General features: G+C 41.5%; 1 protein-coding gene across 1 annotated transcript in view; it reads right to left on the minus strand.

The window, feature by feature from the left end:
• Nucleotides 1–887: 887 nt before the first annotated feature.
• DNAAF11 (dynein axonemal assembly factor 11) overlaps nt 888–26445 on the minus strand; it is a 92674-nt gene continuing 67116 nt past the window's right edge. Inside the window, exons 11-12 of the mRNA XM_079125651.1 lie at nt 12671–12746; nt 888–2404 (exon numbers count right to left, since the gene is read on the minus strand). Coding sequence (XP_078981777.1) covers nt 2227–2404; nt 12671–12746 — 254 coding nt within the window. The 3' untranslated portion in view covers nt 888–2226. The remainder of the gene's footprint in view (nt 2405–12670; nt 12747–26445) is intronic.

Consider the following 26445-nt stretch of genomic DNA (forward strand, 5'->3'; position numbering starts at 1 on the left):
GGAGTCACGTCCAGTGAGCCAACAGGACAAGAAGGCAGTGTATTGGCTGGGTGACTTGGCCGTCACAGGAAAATGGAATGGCTGCTGCTCACAAGGGTGGTGGGAGGACAGGAGGGACAGAGCTGGAAAGCAGATGGCCCTTGGGCATTTCTTAGTGTTCGCAAGTTCCGAGGGCACCGTATGTGGACAACCAAGTCACCCAGGACAGGTGGGATTGAGTGTGGCAGACACTGCTGGAAGGAGGGTTGGGTGGCCCCACTGGCCAGGATCAATCGCCCGCTGAAGGGTTTGGGGAGAGAAGAACAATGCAGTGGGTAGTGTAAGAAGGAAACCGTGCATACAGTCCCCAGCTGCAGACATGTGACCAGCTGCCAGAACAAGAGCTATGCTGGTCCCGAGTCCAACCCCCGGGAGCTTGGCCGCAAACCCACACGGGCAACAGCTAGACACACGCACAGTTTCGGTGGAGGGAGTAGTTTCCACAGACCTTCCCAAAGCACCCAGACACTGTCCTGTGTCAGCAGCTCGAGTTCTGTCACCTACACTCGACATCTTTCCCCAGTTCTCCACCCTTACTTCCAGCTCCTCCGCATCGTGTCAAACTGCATTCCTGTGACCAACCCCTCATTCCCACCATATTTCTAGACGTTCACTTTTCCCGACTGATACATTTTGGTTCTCTGATAAGTCATTACCAGAGCCTAGTGGAAGCCCTTCTCTGAGAGAGGGGCCCTGTTTGAAAAAGAACCCCACCACCCTGAAAGCCTGGCCCTGTCTCACTCTCCTTACAGCCCTCACCACCACTCGACATGGTATCACTACGAGGCAACATTTTCACCCTTGTAGTAGTGATTTTGCATTACTATAAGGAAATTCCTGAGGCAGGCTGACTTTGTGAAGAAAAGAGGTTTATTTAGCTCACAGTTTCAGAAGCTCAAAGTCCAGGATCAGACAACCCCATTGGTTTGGCCTCACACGGGCTGGGGTCAGGTCAGGACAGGAGCACAGGTATGAGGAAGGGGTTACATCTTGATAAAGGTAGCCAGATAGGGACCTAGAGGTCAGGTTCAGGGTTTTAAAAACACTAGCTCTTGTGCCTCTCACTCCAGGAGACAGCACTCCCTCCTGAGGGCAGTACTTCCAGTGACCTAAGGACTCCGAGTAGGCCCCACGTGTAAAGGTTCCACTACCTTCCGATTCCGTCACCTGGATGAAGTTCCCAGCACACCCATCTTTGGGAGGACACCTCAGACTGTATCTGAGCCACAGTGCTGGGGAATCCCACACCACTCACGGTTGCACCACTCACAAAAGGCTCAGGAAGCTCCGATTGGATGGTAATTTGGGGAAGTCTGACTCAATTGCTGCTGCATCGTGATTTCCCCCGTGGCGTACGATGAGCATCGTGTCCATAGTGTTAGATAGAGAAGAAGGAAAGACAGCCAGTAAGAAGGGAGTGGATCAGAAAGGGCCAGATGAGGAAGAAGAAGTGAAGAAAGAGGAAAAGGGAGAAAAGGGATCAAGGAAGCAGGGAGGAGGGGTCGGGACGAGGAGGAGCAGGGCTCCCAGCCCTGACGGGCGCTAGACCAAGTGCTGCTCTTGAAACAACCCACAAGACAAGATCACCACCCCTGGTTACAGATGAAGCCACTAGGGCTGGAGGAACGGAAGGACTTGTTGAAGGTCTTTACAGAGTGACTCGGCTGGAACCAAATATAGGGTGTCTAATGTCAGAACTCATGTTTTGCCATCACACTGAGTCACCAGAGAAAGCAGGCATGTCAGGAGAAATATTGAAACACTGTTTAAAATTGCTTTAAAGCATTATAATTGGGCCTGAAATTATAGTTCTAACTACTGAGCTTGACCAGTTTGCTGAAGTACCAATCTTATAACCAGTCCTTTTACCTGTGACTTAATCTATAAAACAGCAGGCACTTCTGTGACTTATTATCAACGTTTCATGCAAAAGTTCAATCTTTTCACTCAATTTTTCACTAGACAGTCCTTGATTATAGACAAAGGATGAGTTATAGCATATTTAAGATATGCATTTTAATTTCAAACTTGTTTAAGAATACTACTGTACAAAGTAGGAATTAAAACACAAGAGTAATAATAATGATGAATAATTCTGTGTTTACCCCATAAACCAGGGCCACTGACTCTCTGCCCTGAGCAAGGAGGCCTGGCGTATCATAGCCAATCAGAGAGCAGCCTGATGTTTCAGATCAGTGGAGGCACTTCAGGGTTATCTTCGAAGTCTGCTTCTTCCTCACTCGGCACGACTTTGTGTCCGGATCCCAGCCTTCTGGGCCTGTGTCTTCCCTCTTGGACTATAGTAGTCACATCAGGATAGGAATGTTTGCTAGGATCTACTTCTAGTTTCTCAACTGGCTTGCTTCTACAACAAAAAAAGGCAAAGGGAAATTAGTATCACATCATTTATAATCAAGTTTTTAATAGGTTCAACTTCTTTATTCAGCAAATATTAGCGAGTGATATCTGTGTAGCACAGAGATAAAAACAAGAGGTTGTCCTGGCTTCTAGTAGCTCAGAGCCTTGCGGAAGCACGGTTCAACCCATGAGAAATAGCACTGTGGAGCCCTGCCAGCGACCAGGTAGCTGGAGGAGGTTGCCCGAGAGGCTCTGCTTACCCAAGAAGCTTTGGTGACTGAAGGGACCCAGCTGGCTGAGTCACACAGCCAGGATCAGCCAGGTCTCACTCCTAAGCGCAGCTGGTCAGGTTTCAGACCTCGCTGGCTCCCACAGCCCAACCTGTCGCGCTTTGGCAGGGCATTCGGACTGCCGGGTCAGGTGCACGGCAGACCTCAGCCCACCAACCTCCTCTCCCATGAGAACCCGCTCCTGCTCTCCCTACCCACTTCTCTCAGCAAATAGCACAGGTGACTCAGAACCAGGAAGAACATCCACCGCCCAGCGATTCCCAAAGTCATGGTCCTAGAGGAAACTGGATGATACAAGTCCTGGGTCACCTTCCTGGCAATTGTTATTCAATAGGCCTAGAGTTGAGCCCAGTGAGAAGTATTTTTTTAAAGTCTCCCCAGTGATTTTTGATACTCAGCCAAATTATTTTAGAGTCACTATCCCACTCATTTACTCATTCAACAGATAGATGTTAAGTGCCACTATGGCAGGTGCCATGGAATCCATCTGTGAAGGGACAAGGTTCCTGGTAGCACCTCTTCTTGCTCTAACACGGAATTTGTTGCAGTATCATGTTGCTGTCTCATGATTGGCCTGCCTCCCTGCAGACCGACATCCTTGAGGCAAGGTATTTTTTGCTCATCTTGTATGCCTAGCATACAGCTGCATTGCATGAATATGTGTTGAGTAACCAAAAACTACTACTGCTCTATTGAAGAAATAATGAAATTATGTAAGAAATGATCTCTGATCTGAAGAAAATAACAGTCCAGCTAACGTGAGCTTCACGCTCCTGTTCCCAGACTCAGTCTAGCCAGCAGAAGCCAGGGTTGGCCTTTGGGCATCTGAGTTTTCAATTCCTGTAAGTATTTTTACTAATATGTGTGAACTTGCTGAAGAAAAATACAAAGTATTCGAAGAATATAAAATAGCATATTTTAAAAACTCAAACTGTGCCCTATAAACCATGTGTTCCATAGGAGAAAGGAGGAATCAGAAATGGGCTGTGCATCCTCTGGAAAGCTGAAAGGGGGGAATCCGAAGGTGCTGTGAAAGATACCCAGGGACACGGCTGAGCAGAAAAGGGGACCCGACTGCTCCAGATAAATGACTGTGTGTGGGCAGCCCTGAACACACCTGCTTCCCCGATGCAGAGTGCTGTGGTACTCAGTGACTCCTCTGACTTTAAAGGACAGAGAGCCATGGCTTTGATAGGTTGCTAGTGAGCCATGAATGGCTGATCAGGGAAAAGACAATGAAAAGGGTTGAAAACCACAGGCAGCCTTAAAGGACAGATGTATATCAAGACCCTAACAACTAAGCTTGCTGAAGCTTATTCAAAGGGTGATAAAATGACTAAGGGGGCAGGAAATTGAAGCAAAAGCAGGGGCCCAATTTCCTTAAAATCTCCAATTCAGAGAACATCACACCGTCCTCTCTGGGAGGCAGTCCATGCAGTTCCTATGCTTAGTTAGAAGTCAAAACACAGACCTGGGCAGGACTCTCAGAACTACCCTAGGAATCCCACGATAAAACCAGGAGGGCAGGAGAGGTGTGCCAGCCCTCCCCTCTCTGAGAGGACCCACTCTCTGCCTTGAGAGCATCCTCTTCTCCCCTTTCCCGTCTCTTCTGATAAACTCATTCCTGTTATTCTGAGCAACAGGTCTGACATCTTTCTGGCATGACCACAAGAGGTGGGATATGAAGAGGGGGCCTTCGTGCTGCCTCCGTTTGTGTCAGTTCTCTGACCTGTAAGAGTTACAGGTGGGAAATTGCTCAGAAGATTAGAATGCCAGTAGGACTGTTGACAGTAAAGACTGGACTCATGAAATGTCAGAGGAGGAGGTGGAAACTGGACGAGAGGCCATTCATGCTATATTCTGGCAAAGAACTTGTCTACATTTGGTCCATGTTCTGAGACTTTCTATGAGGCTGAATTTAAAGGTGATGGACTAATTAATCTCATGGAGAAAATTTCAAGGCAACATGGCATTCAGGTGGTGGCATGGATATTGCTGGCAACTTTTTGTAAAGTTTATTATAATAATCAGGAGCAGGAAGCAGAGCAGAAATATTTGGAAAACTTGCAATTTGGCCAGAAAATCATATGTAAACCTGTGGCTAAGGAAGGTGGGTTTGTTGCAGAGATTTCAGAAATAAAGAGAGGCTAAGTGCATTTCACAAAGACAATAGGAATGATGGCTTGATGGCATCTCAGAAATTGGCAAGACCACACCCATCTTAGACTCCAGGGTGTACAAGTAAAAATAGCTTTGAGAAGAGACCAAGGAGCACACTGCTTCAATAGCGAGGCCACACCACACTCATCTACCTAGGCACTCAGAGGCTGTTGCAGCCATGGTCCCAAGAGTTTTGGCTATTGCTTGAGATGGTGTCAAACTTTGGCACCAACCATGAGGGGCTGGTTTTTCAGGAATGTAGGATGCTGGAGTTAGGGCTTCATGGAGGCTTCCACCATGATTTCAAAGGGAAGTGTGGGAGGCCAGGCAAAGTACAGCTGGGTCAGAGTCCCTGAAGCCTGCCTTCTTAAAATTGTTCTTGTCAGGTCTTTTAGTCACAGCAATAAAAAAAAATGGACTAAAACACACCCCCATCCCAGTGCTTAGGGATGCACATCTGCTGACAAGGAGCCATGGCCTATGGGTTGGGCTTGTGAGGAGGTCATTCGCCATCCTGCTCCCTGCCATGTAGGTTTTCTCTCACTGCTTCAAGAAATCACTACAACTACAAAAGTATGAAATCAGCCAAGATGTCCATTGATGGATGCATGGATAAAGAAAACAGGGTGTGTAAACACCATGGTTTACTATCCAGTCATCAGAAGGATGAAAGCTTGTCATTTCAGCAAAATGGATGGAACTGGAGGACACAATGCTAAGTGAAATAAGTCAGATGCACAAATTTCACATGTCCTCTTATGTGGAAGCTAAAAAGAAATAGATCTGAATGTGGAAGAGTGATTACTAGAGGTTTGGAAGGGCAAATGGGGTGAAGGAGGTTGGAAACTGGGACTATAATAGTTTAGATAGGAGAAATAAGTTCTGGTGTCCTGCCATGCAGTGAGTGACTGATTGACAATCATCTGGCATATATGAAGAACTAGAAGAGAGAACACAAAAGGCTCCAAATAATGAAATGGCAAGGCCAGGGAAATGTGACTGTTCTGATTCTCTCAGTACAGGCTGCACACACAGACTGAATATCACAATGCACTCCACAGGAGTGTACAATTACCAAGAATATGTTAATTAAAAAGAAGAATAAAATTTAACTAAAACTGTCTTTTATTTTTAAAAAAAGTTGAAAAAATTTAAAATGGAATATATTGTGTCATGTAAAAATTATATGAAATTCAAATTCCAGTGCCCGTAAAATTTTATCAGAACACAGATACAAAGAAACTACCACAACTCAATGGTCTAAAACAATGTGCATATATTTTCTCATAGTCACATAGGTTAGAAGTCTAACTTGGGTCTCACTGGGCTAAAATCAAGGTGCTATGATGCTTGCCTCCTTTCTGGAGATTCTAGGGCTCAACTGCTTCCTGGACTTTTCTAGCTTCTAGAGGCTTCCCACCTTTCCTGGCTTCCATCTTCTAAGCAGCAGTAGCCATCAAGTCTGCCTCATGCTGCAACACTCTGACTCTGGCTCATCTGCCTCCCCTCTTTCATTGGTAAGGACCCTTGTGGCTACCCTGGGCCATTGCCTCATCCAGGGCACTCTCCTTGTTGTCATGTCATCTGATACTGTCTGCACCTGCATTTCCCCTGGCCACATAAGATTACTTACTCACAGGCTCTGGGTATTAGGACAGGTCCATCTTTAAGGGCCACAACTTTGCCTACCATCGAGCTCCCCTCCCCGCCATGGAGGTTGCTGATAAAAGGATTTGCTACTAAAGCAGTGGCATTCATCTGCAGCATGAAAGGAAAGGCCACAAGAATCGCACTGTGTGGGGTCTTGATCACCCAGGGGCTGAACCACCCACAAAACCACCTACTTCCAGACTAGATGCTCTTTGGGATAACTGAACACCCAGAATTTTAAAATTCATCTTAAATATTCCATTACCTGTAGCCACAACAACCTAACTGATGCAAGTCAGGTACAAACGTTGCCTGTGTCTAAAAACATAGGAAAAAGTATGTCTGAGAACCAGGGACCTCATAACCCAAGGTGAATGTTTACTTGGTTTAAAGAAATTGGAAGAGTAGTGACTAAATTTTTATAACTACAGTTTTTTAGTGTAGTTATTTAGTTGTACAAACAATAATATAAACATAATAACAATGATTACCGACACTGACATGGTACTTTCAAGTTTGGAAAATGTTTTCTAATGCACATGTAGGTAGTTGTTTTCAAGGAACTATGTTAAGTTACATTAAAAAGCTCTACTTTTAAAATTACTATGCTCTTATTTAAAAGGCCATGCTATATTTGTCTTAAGTAAATACCTAAAGTCTTTCCCTATAATAATGCTATCCTCGGCTCTGAGGAAAAATAGACTATCTCCCTTCTAAATCTATCTCTTGGGCCATAATCCAGATGTTAGTAGTAATCAATGAACTTAGGGTACAGTTATCTGCAGCTCCTTACTTCAGAAGTTGCAAAGAACGAACTAATTGCAATGGAGAACTTCAATTGCTCATGAATCTCTGGGATAATAAACAGTGAGTATCTAAACCTGGAGCACTTTAGAATGATACCAATCCCCAGAATAATGGGGAGAGGGTTGCGGTTTTGTTTTTGTTTTTGTTTTTTTTTTCCATGCTGTCCCTGCTCAATGTCAGAGGCCTGAAGGACAGATGCCCATCACTAGTTTTGCCCACTGCCTTGCCTGTCAGAAACAGAACCTCTGGAGTTCAGTACGATGAGATGAAAGACAAATGAACGGATTTATCATTATGAAGCAAGGAAAAAACTAAGTATCTAAGATCAAAAAGTAAGTATAAAACACATTAGAGATTCAAGAGCTCACAGAAAGAACTTTTTTCCTTGTAATATGATGGGCTAGCATATTGGAAGCAAAGACTCCTCTTCCCACTGCAAACGTCCTGAGAACATGAAAGACCTGGTAGGATCCTAAGGAACTGCAATTTTGGAATTGGGAGAAAGCAGGAAGAAGGAGAGTAGAGAGACCTGAAGTCACCTGAGCCCTGAGTGCATTCGGTGAGCCCTTGAAGTTGTGCTTTGGTCTTGCTGATCCTGTGGAATCTGAGGACAGAGGTCAAAGCCCTGAGCATGCCGGTGGGCAGTCCAGCAGGACAACCTCCCTACAACAAGGGGGTTCTCATGTGCTAAGAACAAATGAGGAGTAAACCCCTCTGCTCACCTCCCTAACAGACTTGGAAGACAGACGCCTCAGGGGTGCAGAGACTGAATTGTCACCAGACTAGCAACTTTACATCTACTTGTGGTTAAAAGTCCTCAATCTTGAATTTAGGTAGAAGTAGTTCCAAACTGGCAGTGTTCTGAGGGGTCTGTCCTGAAGCATATGCCAATGCTGCCCAGTCAGGTAACTCCCAGGACTCTGAGAAGCCCCCCAGCGTATTCCCCAAGGTAATGGCGTATGAAGCAGGTTCATTATGCACTAGGTATGGACTTGTCCAAGTCTAATGAAACAGGACATGTACATACACAAGTTAAAATGAAATGGTCTTGTTACTTATAGAGAGGAAGAGAGGGACAAGAGAAGACCAGGATTCACTGGAAGCAGGTTCCTCAAAATTTAGGAAAGCTATCTGGGGCAGATGAAGTGTCATTTGTGTTGAACATTGCTGAAGGACCTTGAAGGGCAGCCTCCCCTGGTTTTATACCCTGGTGCTGCATGATATTCTGGGCTAAAGCACTGAAGGACATTGGGTTTGGGGTGAGAGAATAGGAAAAGGGCCTGGGCTATTCTGGCAGCTTTCACTTGTTTCAACACGGTGCATTTCCAGGACATTCCACAGTTGTTCTTGAAAACTACAAGCGAGAAAGGATGGAGAACTGGGTTGGTTGAAGGCTGCCCAGAGAACTACAACTCATAGTAAAAACTAATCTCAGAGAAAAGGGCACTTTGCATGAGAAGAAGGAGAGGCAACAAGAATGGAACCAGAAACAACAACAAAACTTCTGATACTGGAAAATGAATGCATGGATCATAAAACCACATTCACTAGGTTTCAACTGTATTAGACTTAAAAGTATGATGATAAAAGCTTCCCTCAGAGACTGACAAGATGAAGATGCTGTCAATTGCTTTTCTATTTAACATTATTCTTGGAGTCTTTCCCTATGTGATAAGGCATGAAAAAGAAACAAAAGGGAAAATGATTGGGAAGAAGAAAGTGATCATCCTTGTGGGTATACAGGAAATCTAAAAGAACCCTCAGATGAATTAATTAAATAGTAAGAGAGATTAGTATAAACTGAGGAGTGGGATAACTGGGATCCAAAGGTGGGGGTGGGGGTGTGGGAGGTGAGGGAAGAATGAAGGAACTTTAGATTAGGTAGAGGGAAATGAAAAGGAGGAGGGGGCAGGGTTATGAAAGATGGTGGAATGAGACAGACATCATCACCCTATGTACATGTGTGATTATATGAATGGTGTGAATCTACATCATGCGCAACCGTAGAAATGAAAAGATGTACCCCATTTGTGTACAATGAATAACAATGCAGTCTGTAAAAATAATAATAATAATAATAATAATAAAAAAGAGAGATGAGTAAAGTTGTTGCATACAAAATCAAACATAAAAGTTAATTACATAGTACTGATGGCTAGACAACAGTTTGGTCAAAATAAATGTAACTGAATTTACACTTTCAGTGTTAAACAGTCAGTTTGATGTTTTGTGTATTTTTCCACAGAACAAACAAAGCAATAAAGAAAGCAAGTTGTGAGTCTACATACTAGCAACATACAATAAATAAAATAAAATGTATTTATACAGGTGTCAAAAAATCATTCACCTAAAATTAATAAAACATGGGGTATCTTTGTAGACAAATTATAAAATTTTATAGTGACATCAAATAAGACTTAATAAAAGACAGATACTAATACTATAAGGATTGTTCACCCTAAAATTGATTTATACCTCCAATTCAAAATAAAATCCCTATACATGTGTGTGTGTGCGTGTGTGAGCATGCATGCACAGACACACGTGTATGAGAGTGAGTGTGCACGTGGTCTGTCCCCTTACTTTCATGCATTGGTTGGGAGCCTGGTCCCAGTGTGGCAATGTGGGAGCTGAAGGAATCTTTATGAAATGCAACCCGTGGGGCCGTCCTTCGGTCCCGAGGGTGTGCACGCAGACTAGAATGCTGGTCTTCCGGAGCGAGTTCTCAGGAGAGCAAGTGGTTTTAAAAGCCTGAGTCTGATGTCTACTCTCTGGCTTCCTGTCTGGGGATTGCTTCCTCCTCACACATGTGCTTACCTCATGGTGTGATACAGCAGGAGCGCTCCTGCCAGAGCAGAGCTCATGCCAGCATCCTGACCTTGAACCTCAAAACCATGAACTAAATCAAGTTTGTTAAGTTGTCTTGCTTCAGTTTTCTCATTGTAGTAACGCAAAATAGACAATGTAATTCTTGTGTGAAACTTGGCAAGTTGATTCTAAAATTTATGTGGAAGTGCAAAGGGCCAAGGACAGCCAACTTGCTTTTGAGGTATAAGGGAAGAAGACGTTTCTCGCCATTTACAAAGACTTATCACAAAGCTGTGGAAGTTAAGGAAATGGAACAGAGAGAACAATCCAGAAAAACCCACACATGGATGCTTGATCTGTGACACGGAGGGCTTTGGTGATCAGCACAGAGAGATAAATTTTAACAAGAGACACTGGGACAGGATGGTGTTCATACTGGAAAAATTAAGTGGACATACTTTAAGCAAAAATCAGTTCCTGACAGATCACACATAAGCACAAAAGGCAAAACCATAAAGCCTTATAACACAAGAAACCGTCTTTCTGACCGCAGGGGAGGGCAGGACTTCTACAATAAGACAAAGAAAGCATTAACCGCGAAAGCATTACGATTTTGATTACTGTAAAATAAAGCTCTTCATGTTCATCAAAAGACAGCGCGATGAGAGTAAGAGGCCAGCCCAGGTCGCATGGCCCTGTTCTGCCACTCTCCAACTGCCTGATCTTGGGCAAGCTCAGCCTCTTTGAACCTCATTAAATTAGAAAGAAATCGCATATATATCTTGCAGTGCTATTTTGAAGGTCAAAGACAATATATAGCACCATGTAACAGGGTCATCACTCAATCAATACCTTCATTTTTGGGGAAGTTGTGCATCTTCCTTGGCATTGAAGTGCCATGGGACCCCAAGAGCTTGCCAGAAGTTACCCTCCAGTCCTGATGAACAGGACCCTGCCCCATGAGTTCTTTCCATCCACTCTGTCTCCACAGCAGGAAAAAGAGACCACTCTAGTAAGAGAGGGCCACGGCCTTTTCTGGCCCTCCTCAATGCCTGCGTGCAGCCATTTGGATAATGGCATTGCCCAGCCAGAGGTGATAGGCACAACATAGTGACAAGGTGCACAATGCGTCTGTCAACATTTAGGGAGCCCCACAGACAACCGTCACAGAGATGTTTAATGTGTGGTTGTGAGGTAAGCACTTGTCAGTAATGAAAATGAGAAAGAAGGGCTCTGTGGATATCCAACCATACACAACTGTGCAAGACATCCTCAATCCTCAAGTGTAATCGCAGTAATGATGGTTTTCCAGGGGTCTGAAAACCAGCTCCAAACTGTTTGCAATGATTTGGCTTCCCATCCCTGTGATTCCTCACAAATTAAATTCAGACTCTTTACATGTGTCAAGGGTGCTGGGGGTTAATTGCCACTGTGAATATTCATCATAGCCATGATGCCCTGGAATCTTGTATCTGCAATGGAAATCACTAAGTTGGAAAATATGAGTGATTCCCCTGGTTAAAAACAGCAACCCACTTTTCAGTAGGAATTCAATTCCATACCTGTCGCTCAAATAAATCCCATGTTTAAAAATCTCTACAACAGTTCAACAGTTGTCTTTGAATATACAAGTGTCTAATTTATATGCAAAACATAAATATAGCTCTTGTTCAGGTATTTTTATGATGGTAGTTCTAGCATATACATTTGTGTCACAAAGATAGTTTGCCTCAGTTCAAAATAGATTTTACCATCTGGATGGGAAGAGTCTGAAAAATCACAAGAAATAGGAGAGTTGAAAGAACTGGGATCTCATTCTAAAGAAGAATTGAGAAATGGGAGAGCCTTGCGTGGAACGCTTTGCAGGCTGCCATGTTCAAGGGAGATTGGCATTGCTCTGAAGCGTTCCGGAGGCAGAGCCAGGATCCTCACTAAGGAACCGAGGGGAGGCAGAGAGGCTTTCTAGCTTTAGGGAACACTAAGAACAGTGGAATATTCTTGAGAGAGAGCGAGAGAGAGAGAGAGTCCAGCTGGGAGATGAGTCGAATATAGGCCAAAGATGACCTACGGACAGGAGATGGGCAGGAGGGCAGTCACGGGAGCTGTACACCCATGCAGCCCTCAGAGTTGTAGAGTCTCAGGTGGTATGTGGATCACAAAAGAGAGGCAACAAGAGCAGCAGTACAAGCAGGGGTCACCAGAGTTGTCTCAACAGGTCATGGCTACATGACCTCCAGGATGCTCACGATTTCTGTCTCCCTCTGTAAAGCAAAGGTAAGACTGTGAGAAGTAAAGGCGTTGACATGGGGAGGGCACACAGAACAGTGCCTGGCACCAAGCTCATGTCCAGTCAATGTCAGCAGCCATTGGGTTTTAGGAATCATGAATCCTACAAATTCAGAGTCTAAGGATTTGGGGACAATCATGAACGTTCATTCATGGTATGAAGCATTTTAAAACTTTAAATAATTGTATCACCTTAGAAGCTGCATTCTAGTCAACAAATGACAAGGGAGAGTGCCACGTAATAACTCTAGGGACAGCCAGGGAAGTGGTACCTTTCCTTGGATTGCTCTCTGGGGCTGTCTGCGGTGGCTTTCACAGGCTTGGATGTTCGTCCTATGATTACTTCTTCTACCTAAAATAAAAGCACAACACAAGACAAGTGGCATGTTACTCCCTGATGTACCTTCAAAGTATTTGCTCTATTTTTTTAAAAAGATGCTAAAACCTTCTCATTTTTTTCTACATATTCCACGAGAGTAAACTTTAAAGCCTTTATACAAAGTATTGGAGAAGATTACATCACAAATTGGATCTGTTCACTACTGTCACAAAGCCACACGCAAGCCAAAGCCAAGCAGGGGATTTGGTGAATTAGTTCAGCAAACATTTTCTGGGAGCCACCAGCATGCTACCACTTTGGGGTACTGGGGACACTGCCCATACAGTACCCCCAGGGAACAGTGCTGTGGTGGGAAGCCACCGAAGCAGGAAGCTGGACTCCCCATCATCCTCACTCCCTGGACCTGGTCCCTGGTAAAATGATGAGGGAATTTTGTGGTCTCAAAGGTCCCTTCTGGGTCTAAAACTTTCTGTACTTCTACTGCTTCTTTAAATAAGTCCAGTGCTCAGCACCTGGAGGCCTCAATAAGTAAAAGTGATTGATTTCACTCAGCTAATATCCTGCCCAGATTACTTAAAGCCAGCATGCTCCCCAAGACACTCATCAGATATCCGAGTGTGGAGGAGGGAGAACCTGCCAGTACTTATCAGACCCAGCTACATGCGAGGCACACGCCTCCAACACTGGATAGCTACATGTTTATTTACACACACACACACACACACACACACACACACACACACACACAGCCCTGCTGACCTCCCATCCACATTCCTATAAGACCTTCTATCATGAGGGCAGACAGGAGAAATTATAAAACCCTCTTCTCATGTTGCCTGGGTCCAGGGACCAAGATGAGGGCTTCTTCACCATTCCTCTTTGAAGGGGAAGGACTCATTCACTGGCCACTGGCAGGCGGGGTCAGTGCTCTGAAGGTGGAGGCCACTTGCCAGCCTTCCTCTGTTCTGTCTGTCTTCATGAGGGAGGGCCTCAGCCTGGACGGAGGACCTCCCGCCACCCACTCCTCTGCTAGGCTGGACTTGGCAGGCTGGACTCATCAGTCTGCACATGGAAGGGGACTGGTTAGCCCTGGTCTAGCCTCAACCCTAAGCCTATCTGAGCTGGTTCCACATCAAATGAATACACAAGACAATTTGCTTCTCACTTGAAGGAATTTTTGGTTATGCTCCACTAGTCAGTGACCAGGAAGCTGAGCCCATTGTTTGCCACATATATACTTCAAGAAATGAATGGTGGAGAAGAAAAGGAAGAGCGAATCCTGGTGTGGGCATGGCAGCCCCAGACTTGTGGACCGAGGGCTGCTGTGGACACCCAGCCAGATGGTGCCCTCTGAGTGGGCGAGAGCCAGATTTCTGCAGAGTGCAGTTGTAGAATCTCTAAGATGCTTTATATAAATGCATCATGTGTGTGTCCCTGTGATTTAGTTGTACTCCCTTGCCAGGAGACCATCAATGTGTCTCTCTCTTCCCACGGGTCTTGTGAGAGGGCCTGCGTGCCATGCAGAAGGGAGAGCCGCTTGAGCTCCACCTTTCAATCTGGGCCTGGAACACCAGACTTGGGGAGAACAAGGCCACAGGCTTCACAGGGGTGTGTGTGCCGGCCAGGGGTGGCTTGCTCAGACCTCCAGGAAGAAAAAGCAACAGATGGCATCAAGGACATGGAATTTCAGGCCTGGGAGAGCTTCGGGCAAACACTTTAAAAGAGGTACAGTTAGCATGACGAACACTTGTAGGAGGCTGCTGTGGAAGAACATGTGACTCAAGCCCCAAGAGCAATGTGCACTGAACACTTACAGCAGGTGAGGCACCAGAAGGCCACCCAGAGCAGGATTTCATTACCAGACACTAGTGGCTTGGGAGTAGGCGAACTGTACAGTTTCATTTGCTATACTTTGCAATATACCAAAGTATATATACACTCTGCCATAATTTTTATCATCTCCCATTATTTTTTTGCTGGCCAATGATTTTGGGGGGATGTTAATGTGGCAGAGTATAAATATTGACACTATTTTAATATGAGAACAGCCAATTATCTTCCATTTCTTTAACTAGTGGAATGAATATGACTATTTCCTCATCCCCTGACCCATCCTTATGAAGTGGAAACACTTCTCAGATGCCATTTATGGTTTACTAAACCATCTTAATAACATATGCAAATAAAAATGAAGACAGAATTTGGGAGAAAGACTAGAAGGAGAGTCCCCTCTGTGTCAGGGGAGGAGAGCGTGGCCCCTGGGGTTGAACAGCTGGAGCAGGCACCTGCTGGCAGCCTTGGGAGGCACAACCCCTCTGAGCGACATGGCCACACGCCGTGTGGGACAGCAGGGCAGTCTGACAAGACTCTCTGCACTTCTATTTTATTGCAATAGTCCAATATTTCTGATCAAGATGTTCTGTGCTGTGCAACACAACAACAGTCTTGTGGCTGCTAAGCATTGGAAATGTGATCAGTGCAAATGAGAAACCAATTGTCATTTTGTTGAATTTTAATGAATTTTCACTTATATTTACTTAGCCAGACACAAGGTTAGAGGGAGCCCCAGATCTAGGTGCACTGCCACGTGATGGCCTCTCTCTATCTCCTTCAGGCCTGAAGGACAATGTTCATGTCCCCATTGCTCGTCTGTGGCCATGGACCACAGGGTCTTCGCAGCTCTGGAACTCCTGATTCTCCTTCCTTGACACACCTGGACCTGGGAGCCCCACGTGAGTGCGGGAACCTGGAGCTGTAGTCCAGTCTCTCTGACCAAGGTGGGAGGACGCGCACGCTCCCTTTGGCCACACTGAGCAGTGCTCACAGTTGCTGGGCCTGTGCTGGGCTGCCTTGCTGCTCAGCCTCTCCTTTCTCCCTTTCGGGTGGCTTCCCTCCCTTTGCAGGGTTGATCTTTGGGCACTCCTCAATATTTTGCAAACTCATTTCCACCTGAGAATCTGCTTCCCAGCTTGCAAGTGCATCTTTTTTACCTCTTAATATTTTAGTTACCTTAAACAAGGTCAGTGATGGTTAAAATTCATTAAAATACCAGTTTTGGGGGGAAAAAAACACTTGAACCCCAATCACAAGTTTTATATTGCCTCACATTGTAAACGCACCAGCAAGAATGGGAGCACATGCATAATTAGAGTTTTAAAACACCCCGTTTCTAACACTGTTATTTGTCACATAATAAGCACAGACAAAGATTCTCTGTGTTTATGGAAATGCAAATAGAGTCACAAATTTGGAACTTTTCTTCACAGGGAATTTGCTGTGCACCAGAATCTAAATGTGTTTCTTATTTTTAAAAGATATTTTCAGCACATTTAGTTTCAAAGATTCTTTTAAGTTTAAAAGTTGCAGAGAATTAAAGAATCAGCAATAAGAAGAAATAAGAACATTGACAAGCATATTAACACTGAAATGCTTAACACTAACATTCATGTTAACCACAGGTAAAACTTTCCTGACCGCATCTGAGCTACATGCTCAGAGCTCCGACATTAGGTATCCCACTGTCCTGCAGTCCTGGGCTGCTCTTTCTCTAGGAAGCAATTCTCATTTACATCAAACGCCACCTTATTCATTGGTGCTAAGTGTATTTAGGGATGACTAATGGGAAAGTTGTAAAATATATCCAATAAATTAGATAATGTGAGTCTAATGGTTTCCTGAACCCACAGAGAGAAATGTAATCGACTACTTGAAAATTCAATTGTGGGACAGGCACAAAGGTACATATTAACATTTAAATGATGTTGCATGATTTTAACTCTGAAAGAGTCATGCAACTGGAAGTTGGGCATGAACATGGAGGCAGTGATAGAGTTCCCTTCGCTCCAGAATGCAAAAGCCTCAGGCTCTCTTGTGAGCCCATCGCCAGCCTTTTCTTGCATTGTGCCCTGGGCCAAGGTATCATTACCTCCCAAGAAAGCAACCGGCACCCAGATGATCATAGTCTTTAATAAAATGCACATACTGCTTTTCCAACTATCCAAGTTGCTCATACTAAGAAATGCAGACTATGAGCTGTGCAGCAGATGCAAGAGCAAGACTTGGCTCTTAATCCTTAATTTTTGGACTGAACCAGAGACATTGCCAATATATGAGCATTTTTAAAAATATTTTGTTTTAGTTGTAGGTGGACATAATAATTTATTTTATTTTTATGTGATGGTGAGGATCGAACCCGGGACCTCATGCATGCTAGGTGAGCGCTCTACCACTGAGCCACAACCCCGGCCCTACATGAGCATTTTGACCCTGAAAAAGTGATCTCATATAACTGAACTTAATTATATAACATTAAATAAGAATAGAAAAATCACTCCCTGATTAGGGGAAGATTTGTTACTTGTGAAGTAAAAGAAAGAATGAATAAAGAAAATGGAATATAATCAGAAATACTTGCAAGAAAGAAAATATAAAACAATCGGCTTTTAAAACTTATCTGTGAATTTGGTCTGCTTCTTAAATAACAATATTTATGAAAATTACATAAATTTATCTTTCTCTTGGAGATTTCACTTTCTCTCATAGTTTTAACTCTTACCCCCATTAAACCTGCTCGATGAAATACTAAGCACCTATCATGTGCCAAGCGTAAGACTTAGGGATAGATGTGCAATGGTAGATTACGAAATTATCCCTGACCATCTCATGAAGGAGAAAAACATATAAATGATTAAAATACACGGAAGCACCTGAGGCTGATAGGCGTATGCTAGCGTTCTGAGCGCAGGGAAGGGGATGGGGAGCAGGACCAAAGGAGGCTGAGGTGTGATAAAAATTTAAAGAATAACTAGGAACTGTCCAGAAGATGGAGGTCACGTGGTGGGTAAAGACTGTTCCAGGAAAAACACAAGCATGAAGATAGGAAAGTAAATGAGCACAAAATCCAGCGCAGAATGTCAGGCAGAGAGCAGCGGGAGAGAGGCTGAAGCCCTGGGCCACAGTGGGATCTGTGGATCCCTCCTGGTGGCATGAGTGCAGGGACCTTTGCAGTGCTTCCTCTCCTTGGTGACACAGTTACTCATTTCAGCTCCAGAGTGATGCTTTAATCTCACTCCTTATTTTCCTTAGGCAAGGTATGTGATGTTCACAAAAACACTAAGTCCAGTGGAGCGATGGCTTTGAAAAAGTGTCCTCTTTTCCCACTAGATAAAAATATACCTTTTTTCTTTTTATGTGATTATACTCATGTTTCTGCCCCCACCCAACCCCACTCTGAAAATACCAAGGATGCACGATTCTGTTGCAAAGCTGCTAACTGCATGCTGGCCTTCGTGCTGTGTCTAAGAATACTCGCATTTGCATCCTGCCTACAGACAACGATGTCCCAATTTCTTAGCTGACCACTGTCTCACGTGCGGTAGGTTTTGGACTCTGCATTCAAGTTCACTTAGAGCGCATACATCCTTCGAAGGAGTGTTTTGCATGAAATACAATTCCTTACCCACAATTGTCCTGGAGTGGAAGGAGGTGAGAGTTAATAGGAATTTAAACGGCTATGTTTCTTTTACCCTCTTGGGTCAAGACCTCTGCAGTATTTTCATAACTGTGTAACATGATGTCCTAACTCACAACACAGGTCCGAGCCCGTTAGCCCTCAAGTCCACTCTTGCCCTGTTTTCGCTCTGCTCTGTGTCATGGAGATGGAACCTGGAATGCTGCAGACTTCATTATCCCGCTTCCCATGACATCTGGCTTCTGGCTGGGCCCAGCCCCTGGAAGCACTGGAGGAGGTGAAGGGCCAATTCCAGGAGATTCTCCCACAACCCCTGTCTGCTTGAGCAACTTTTCCAGTGGTGGGGGCATCTACTGGTGGCTCTAGACCCTGCCCAAATGCCTGCTGCCATTAAGATTTCTTCCAGGTGACTCTGGGGCCTGGTTTCTGCCAATACCACCTCCTCTCTCAGTCCCAATAGCGGTGGTGGCTTCCTGCTCTTACAAATTTTCTCCCTCTTTGGCTTCTCAGATTTCCTCTTATCTTCCCTCATTTATTCCTGTACCAAAAAATTCCTGTAGAAGTCCTATACTCATTTTAATATCCAAGTGTGTCCCTGACTTTTCATTAGATACTTTCTGAGTTACTCTGTTTCTCAAACCTTGAGGTATTTTATTTGTTAAAACAGAGTTCAGGGGCTGGGGAGATAGCTCAGTTGGTAGAGTGCTTGCATTGCAAGCACAAGGCTCTGGGTTCAATCCCCAGCACCCAAAAAAAAAAAAAAAAAAAAAACAGAGTTCAAATCCTCTAATTAAAATCTACAGATAGTGGCCTGAGAGTCTTGTTTTGTAATAAGTTCTGGGTGGTTCTTAGGATCAGGCAAGTTGTGAAATCTGTCCTGGCTCATCCCATAGTGTCCAGGTTTTTCTCTTTTGTTTGTTTAGGGGTTTTTTTTTGGCCATGCTGGGAATCAAACCTGGAGCATTGTGCATGCTCAGCAAGTACACTGTAACTGAGCAACATCTCCTGCCCCAGACTTTTCCAGATGCAATTCATTTATAGAACATACTTATGAGATGTCTGCAGGGTCCTGGAATTGCTCTGGGAACTGGGATGCTCTGGTGAACCTGAAAAACATGGTCACTGCACTGATGAAATATTTCACATTGACATTCAGAATTGTATCCTTCGAGCCACACTGGTGAGGAATAATTGTGTAATACTCTGTTTTATGTGCATACTATTCTGTAACGGACGCATTTTGGATATTTAGGTTGTTTCTATTCTCTCATAATTACACCGTGGTGTCTACCTATACACATAAATTTGTCTTATTTATTTTCTTTGAAAAGAGTACAAAATTAGAATTTTTAAGTCATAATGTATATTTTAAGGCTTGAGGTATTTTGACATTTTTTTCCAAAAAGACTAAATCTTTTCCTATTTCCTCTAGCAGTTTATGAGAATACTCTTTCATTGTACTCTCACTAGCACTGAATTTTTGAAAATGTTTTTGATAGAAAATTGGCAGCAGTGTTTGCTTCTAGAAAGAACAAGATAATTGAGGAAGGGGGATGGAAGGGAAATTTGCCTTGCCTTGGAAACTACTTAATACATCTGAATTTTGTTTTATAAACACATATCTATGTAAAAATAACTAAGAAGCAAAGTTTTGAATTTTTGATTTTCTGATGAACAAATATAACATTTTATTATAAAACAGAAATATTTCTCCTGTCTTCTATGTTTCTTTTGTAATAATTTCCTACTTTTTACTAGTGTTTTAATAGTTTTCTGAAGAGGTAATTTATACATAATAGTAGTATCTCTTATTTGGCAGCACATGCACGTGTGTGTATGTGTGAGTGTGTTTCTAGCAGTAGCCCATGTCAATACACTTGTAAAGCTGTCTATCAATGTCTTTTATTGTTCATGATCTGTTTTACCTCCACTAACATGTAAATGCCACAAGGGAGGAATACCTGTGTGGGGCACATAATAGATCCTTAGCAATGTAAATCACTAAACAATAACTATGAGGAATGTCACTAGGATTTTAATTGGAATTGCCTTGGATCTGTATAGCACCTTTGGTAGAATGACCATTTTGAAAATAATTAATTCTGCCTATCTAAGAACATGGGAGATTTTTCCCTCTTCTAAGACTTTCTTGAATTTCTTTCTTTAGTGTTCTATAGTTTTCATTGTAGAGGTCTTTCACCTCTTTTGTTAGATGGATTCCCAAGTATTTTATTTTTTTGAGGCTACTGTGAATGGAGTAGTTTTCCTAATTTCTTTTTCAGAGGATTCATCACTTATGAATAGAAATGCATTAGATTTATGCATATTGATTTTATATCCTCCTACTTTGTTGAATTCATTTATTAGTTCTAGAAGTTTTCTAGTGGAGTTTTTTGGATTCTATAAATATAGAATCATGTCATCTGCAAATAGTGACAGATTGAGTCCTTCTTTTCCTATTTGTATCCCTTTAATTTCTTTGGTCTGTCTAATTGCTCTGGCTAGAGTTTCAAGGATGATGTTGAATAGAAGTGGTGAAAGAGGGAATCCCTGTCTTGTTCCAGTTTTTAAGAGGGAATGCTTTCAATTTTTCTGTTTAGAATGATATTGGCCATGGACTTTGCATAGATAACCTTTACATTATTGAGGTATGCTCCTACTATCCCTATTTTTTTCTAGCATTTTGAGCATGAAGGGGTGCTGCATTTTATCAAACACTATCTCAGCACCTATTAACATAATCATATGAGTCTTCACTTTAAATCTATTGATGTGATGGATTACATTTATTGATTTCTGGATGCTGAGCCAACCTTGCTTCCCTGGGATAAACCCCACTTGATCATGGTGCACTATCTTTTTAATATGTTTTTGTATGCAATTTGCCAGAATTTTGTTAAGTAATTTTTGCATCTATGTTCATCAGGGATATTGGTCTAAAGTTTTCTTTCCTTGATGCATCTTTGTCTGGTTTTGTAATCAGAGTGATACTAGCATAATAGAATGAGTTTGGAAGGGTTCCTTCCTTTTCAATTTCCTGGAATACTTTGAGGAGTATTGGTATTAGTTCTTCTTTAATTCAGAATTCAGCTGAGAATCCATATGGTCCTTGACTTTTTTTGATTGGTAGGCTTTTGATGTCTTCTTCTATTTTTTGCTTGAAATTGATCTGTTTAATTTGTATACATCTTCCTGATTCAGTTTGGGAGGATCATATGTCCCTAAAAATTTATCAGTGTCTTTGATATTTTTTATTTTGTTGGAGTATAGATTTTCAAAGTAGCTTCTAATTATGTTATGTATTTCAATGGTATCTGTCGTGATCTTTACTTTTTCATTATAAATTCTAGTAATTAGAGTTTTCTCTCTCCTCTTTGTTAGTATGGCTAAGGGTTTATCAATTTTGTTTACTTTTTCAAAGAACCAACTTTTTGTTTTGTCAATTTTTTGAATTGTTTCTCTTGTTTCAATTTCATTGATTTCAGCTCTGATTTTAACTATTTCCTGTCTTCTGTTATTTTTGGTGTTGATCTGTTCTTTTTCTAGGGCTTTGAGATATAATGTTAGGTAATTTAGCTGTTGACTTTTTATTTTTTTAGTGTATGAGTTCAATGCAATGAACTTTCCTCTTAGTATTGCTTTCAAAGTGTCCCAGAGATTTTGATATGTTGTGTCATTGTTCTCATTTATCTCTAAGAATTTTTTTATTTCTTCCTTGATGTCTTCTGTTCTCTGATGTCTTCATAGCATCATTCAATAGCACATTATTTAGTCTCCAGGTGTAGGAGTAGTTTTTGTTTTTTATTTTATCATTGATTTCTAATTGTATTCCTTAATGGTCTGATAAAATACAGGGTAATCCCAATGACATTTCTCATAGAAATTGAGAAAGCAATCATGAACTTCATCTGGACTAATAAGAGACCTCGAACAGTCAAAACAATCCTGAGCAGGAAAGGTGAAGCAGGCGGTATCAGAATACCAGGTATTAAACTACACTACAGAGCAATAGTAACAAAAATGGTATGGTATTGGCACAAAAATAGATAGGTAGATCAATGGTACAGAATAGAAGACACAGAGACAAACCCACATAAATACAGTTTCTCATACTAGACAAAGGAGCCAAAAACATACAATGGAGAAAAGACAGCCTATTCAACAAATGGTGCTGGGAAAACTGGAAATCCATCTGCAGTAAAATGAAATTAAACCTCTATCTTTCACCCTGCACAAAACTCATCTCAAAATAGATCAAGGACTTAGAAATTAGACCAAAGACCCTGCACAAAGTAGAAGACAAAGTAGGCCTGAATCTCCATCATGTTGGCTTACGATCAGACTTCCTTAACAAGACTCCCGCAGCACAAGAAATCAAAGCAAGAATCAATAAATGGGATGATTCAAACTAAAAAGCTTTTTCCTAGCAAAGGATACAATCAATAATGTGAAAAGAGAGCCTACAGAGTGGGAGAAAATCTTTTCCACACACACTTCAGACAGAGCACTTATCTCAAAAATTTATAAAGAACTTACAAAAATTTACACCAAAAATACAAAAAATCCAATCAATAAATGGGCCAAGGAACTGGACACTTTACAGAAGATATACAGGCAATTAATAAATGTATGAAAAAGGGTTCAACATCTCTAGTAATTAGAGAAATGCAAATTAAAACAACTCTAAGATTTTATCTCACTCCAATTAGAATGGCTATTATCAAGAACACAAACAATAACAGATGTTGTCATGAATGTGGGGGAAAATGCACACTTTTACATTGCTGATGTAGTTGCAAATTGGTTAAGTCACTCTGGAAAGCAGTGTGGAGAATCCTCAGAAAACTTGGAATGGACCCACCTTTTGACCCAGTTATCCCACTCCTTGGTTTATACCCAAAGGACTTAAAATTAGCATACTACAGTGATCAGTAACACAACCACATCAATGTTTACAGCAGCTCAACTCACTATAACTAGGTTGTGGAACCAACCTAGATGCCTTCAACAGATGAATGGATAAAGAAACTGTGGTATATATACACAATGGAATATTATTCAGCCATAAAGAAGAATAATATTATGGCACTTGCAGATAAATGAATGGAATTGGAGAATATCATGCTAAGTAAAATAGGCCAATCCCAAAAAACCAAAGGCCAAATGTTTTCCCTGGTAAGTGGATGATGATATAAAATGGAGGTGGGAGTGTGGGGAGTGAGAGAAGAATGGACGAACTTTAGATTACGTAGTGGGAAATGAGAGGGTGGGGGTATGAAAGATGGTGGAATGAGACAGACATCTTTACCCCGTGTACATGTATGATTACACAAATGGTGTGAATCTACATCATGCACAACCATAGAAACAAAATGATGTACCCCATTTGTGTATAATGAATCAAAATGCAGTCTGTAAAAATAAAAAAAAAAAAAACTTTTTAAAAAGGATTTTCAGGCTCAGAGTTCAGAGATTTTTAGACATTAGACCTCTGGACCATTGTAGCTTAAATAAACCTGCTTCTGGTGTCCAAAAAAAATAAATAAATAAAAATAAACAATATCTATTCAATGGCAGTTTTTAAATATAGCTTTTAATGTATTAATCAAAATTATTGCTTTTCTGTGATTTTTGCCATTGTTTCCTGTTTTGAAACATCCTGCTTCTCTGCAGGGAATGAAGATACTTGATTTTAAGTAATAATTTTCAAATATTAAATCCATACAAAATTTATTTTGGCGTATAGTATAAAATAAGTTGACAGACTTAATATTTTTCACATAGAAAATATTCCCCAATTTTTATTGTAAAATAAACATTTATTTTATTTACCAATCAACTTGAAGCAACAAGCTTTGGGTATTTTGTTTGTTTGTTTTGATTACCTCCACTTGCCCCTGAACTAGACATGGTTCTTGCTTCACGGAGCTTAGGTGCAGTGGAAGGGAAAGCAAGCTGTTATGGTCTGGACCTGGAATATCCCTGGAGGATCACATGTCTAAAGTTTTCCCCCCAATGCAGTAATAGGCAGAGGTGGGGACTTGGGGAAGTATCAATCATGATGGCTTTGACCTCATCAGTGGATTAATAACCCATTGGTGCATTTATAATTTGATGACATTATTGGGAGGTGGTAGAAACTATAGGATGTGGGACCCAGTTGAAGGCTGTAGGTCCTGGGGGACATGCCCTTAAAGGACTACATCTTGTCCCCAGTTCCTCCCCAAAACTATACCTCTGTTTCCGTGCCACAACGTGGTGAGCAGCTGTGCTTCATCATGCCCTTTCCTTCATGCTCCTGTACCTTACAGTGGAGGAAATGTGATAAAATCATGAACCAAAATAAATGTTCCTTCCTTTTAGTTGTTTTTCTCAGGTATTTTGTCACAGAAGTGAAAAGCTGACTAACACAAGCTAACAGACAGTTTTATAGCAGTGTGATAAATGCATGATAGAAACTAAGCACAGGATGATCTGGGAATATCATCAACCAGAAAAGTACACTTTGGGGATCAGAGAAGGTTCTCAGGAGTATTGTATGAGCTAAAAAAAAAAAAAAAAAAAAAAAGAAAGAAAGAAAAGGAAAGAAAAGATTAGCCATTTGAAAAGGGGGAAAAGTGCCTCCTACCAATAGAAAAACTTGTACAAAGGCTTGAAGGTGGGAGAAAACAAATCAAAGCAGAGATCTGAGTAGCAGCTTGCTACAGAAGACAGTTTAGAAAGTGAGCATAGTCAAGTTAACTTCCATAGAAAAAGTCAGCTTCTCAATGGATAAAGAGGAATCTCTACAATTTACAATCCAAAATGTGGAGAGCATAGAAAAGTATTCCTAGATGTATTATAAAATATTACTAGATACATACACGAAGAAACAGGAAAATGTTTCTGACTTTGCATTAACAAAAACAGAAATGGATCATACAATTATCCAAATGTTGGAATTAGAGGATGAATAAAAATATCAGGAATCTTAGTAGACAAAATAGTACTTTTTTTTTACACTGAGAAATTCTACAACTGAAAGATATAATATCTGAAATAAATAAATTCACTGAGTACAACTAACAGCACAAGGAACAAAACAAGGAAGAGCACAAGGAATAAAAATTGTTTTAAAATGGTCAGTAAATTGGAAGACAACTCAATACAAATTATTCAATCTGAATAACAGGAGGAGAAAAAGGATTAGAAATGTAAATCATCAGTGCCTGAAGGGCCAATGTCAACCTACAGATAGGGGCCTGGGCACCTAGCTTTTTAAAATTTTTTATTGAACTGTATTCCTCCAGGTGATTCTTAGATTTAAATGCTTGAGCATATACAGGCTAGTGTCTCAAAGGAGGAAAGAGATAAGGCAAGGCAAATATTTAAAGAAATAATGGCCCCAACTCCCTAAATGTGTTTAAATACATATACATAATTGTCCAAGACACAGAGAACACCACATTGTATAAAAACGAATGGAACTATATAGATTAAAACAAAAAAGAAAGAAAAAATCTTTAAAGCAGCCACAGAGAAATGATACTTTAAATGCAAGGACAAAAATATAAATCATTGATTTCTTCTCTTTAGAAACAATGGAACAACATTTATAAAATGCTGAACAACAGAAAAGAAGACCTGTCAATGAACTATCAAAACATGTCTGCAGAAAACATCCTTCAATAATGAAGTTACATGACATCTGGTCATGAAAAAGTGACACTGGACTTGACCTGCTGCCACAGACACCAGAAACACTGAGCAAATACGAAGGAAACGCCTTTTCAGACAGTAGATACTGGCAAGGCAGGGGAGTAAATGAAGCGGACCCTTTGAGAGTCAGGCTTTCCAACAGTGAATAGCTAAGTAAGAATTAAGCTAATAAGAAATGAAGTTGAAAAGCAAGAAATAAAATTCTATTCACAGATTAAGTGATTTCTTTTAAAAAATGAGAAATTCTAAACAACTTATAATTACCACTTCTAGTAATAAAAATTACTATTTCTATTAACTGTGAATATTTGATAATGTCAATATACAAAAATCACTTTTATTTGGATATATTAATAGTAAATAATGGAAAAATGAAATTTATAAGGAAATTTTATCTATAATAGTGACCAAAAAATCATAAAATAAAAACCATAACGTAGAATCATTTTAGCAAAAGTTGGGCATGACTTCTACATTTAAAACTACAAACTGTCAAGAGATAAACTTTAAAGCACTTAATTTAGAGAAACCCCATGACC

The sequence above is a fragment of the Sciurus vulgaris genome, assembly GCF_902686455.1.
Source record: "Sciurus vulgaris genome assembly, chromosome: 1".
NCBI lineage: Eukaryota > Metazoa > Chordata > Mammalia > Rodentia > Sciuridae > Sciurus > Sciurus vulgaris.